General features: G+C 44.1%; 1 protein-coding gene across 1 annotated transcript; it reads left to right on the top strand.

Annotated features, from left to right (window-relative positions):
• LOC149314488 (uncharacterized protein F54H12.2-like) lies at positions 1-1,311 on the top strand. Its single transcript, XM_089523105.1, has one exon. It carries the CDS (start codon positions 1-3, stop codon positions 1,309-1,311), a length of 1,311 nt encoding a protein of 436 aa, XP_089379231.1.
• Positions 1,312-1,552: the final 241 nt, after the last annotated feature.

Raw genomic sequence — 1,552 nt, 5'->3', positions numbered from 1 at the left:
ATGGCCTTTATCCATTGTGGCTCTGAAGAGTGCACTAAATCTGAATTAGATTTATTCCACATTGGGCCTACTCAGACCAGTATTGAGAGAAGTGTGTTTATTGAGGTTCCCCCACTGACTGCTCTTACAGAATCTGCCCCACTTGACTTTTTCATTGCCGGGAATGGTGAGGACTATATGGATCTGAACAACACGCTCCTCTATTTGACCTGTAAAATAGTGAATGAAGATGGGTCAAACCTTGCAGAAGATGCCAAGGTAGGGCTGGTGAATTATCCAATAGCCTCCATTTTCAGTCAGGTTGATATTACTATAGCAGATCGTCTCGTCAGCCAGAGTAATAACTGTTATCCTTACCGATCATTCATTGAATCTGTGTTAAACTACAGCGATGACACTCTAGCAACTCAATTTTCTGCAGGCCTGTTTTATAAAGATACAGCTGGAGAGCATGAATCAGCTGAGCTGGATGGGGATAATGAAGGTTTTGTTAAAAGAGCAGCCCTGACGGCTGCAAGTAGAAAGATAGACTTGCTGGGCCATCTCCATGCTGACCTGTTTTTTCAAGAAAAGCTTTTGCTAAATGGCGTTGATGTGAAAATTAAACTCACCCGCAACAAAGATGCTTTCTGCTTAATGAGCGATGCTGCAGACAGGCAGTACAAACTGCAAATTCTATCAGCCTCCCTTTTTGTCAAAAAGGTGAGGGTGTCCCCTGGTGTCCGCCTGGGACACGCCGAAGGACTGTTGACTTCCAATGCCAAATATCCTGTGGATCGTGTGAGTATGAAAGTGTTCAGCATCCCGAGAGGCAGCCGCGTCTCTAATCAGGAGAACCTGTTTCTGGGACAATTACCTAAACAGGTGGTTATAGGCCTGGTGGACAATGATGCCTTTAGCGGTATTTACAACAAAAATCCGTTTAACTTTAAACATTATGATATTAATTTTGCGGCCCTTTACCTGGATGGAGAACAGAATCCAATGAAACCGTTTCAGCCCGATTTTCAAGAGGGAAACTGTGTGCGAGAGTATATGAGTTTGGTACAAACGGCGGGCAAGCATATGAAAGACAGGTCTCTTTTAATTAACCGTGAAGAATATGCAAGAGGTTACACACTTTTTGCATTTGACCTGACTCCAGATCAAGAAGGAGGTGACCACTACTCTTTGATTAAAACTGGAAACCTGAGGGCAGAGCTGCGTTTTGCCAGGCCCCTGCCAACCACTGTCAATATGGTTGTTTATGGAGTTTTTGACAATGTGATAGAAATAAATCAACGAAGAAATGTCTTGTTTGATTATATGTAACATGGATAGCCTGCAGTTAACCCGCATACTGACTTCTGACCCCTATACTCGGAAGAGCTTCTATGGAGTCTTCCCCTGTGACATGCTCCCCAGAAAGAAGCTGCTGCAAAGGCCCCTGAGCTTGGTCATAAACACCCATCCTCACAACCTTCCAGGAGAACATTGGCTTGCTATATACTTGACAGAAGAAAAAAATGGCGAATTTTTTGACTCCTACGGACACCCTCCAGACCACCCTCTG

Source organism: Sceloporus occidentalis, unplaced genomic scaffold (assembly GCF_023333645.1).
Source record: "Sceloporus occidentalis isolate IW3139 unplaced genomic scaffold, rSceOcc1.0.p SCAF_4, whole genome shotgun sequence".
Taxonomy (NCBI): Eukaryota; Metazoa; Chordata; class Lepidosauria; order Squamata; family Phrynosomatidae; genus Sceloporus; species Sceloporus occidentalis.
The sequence above is the reverse complement of the archived record's forward strand: the minus strand, read 5'-3'. Positions and strand labels throughout refer to the sequence as shown.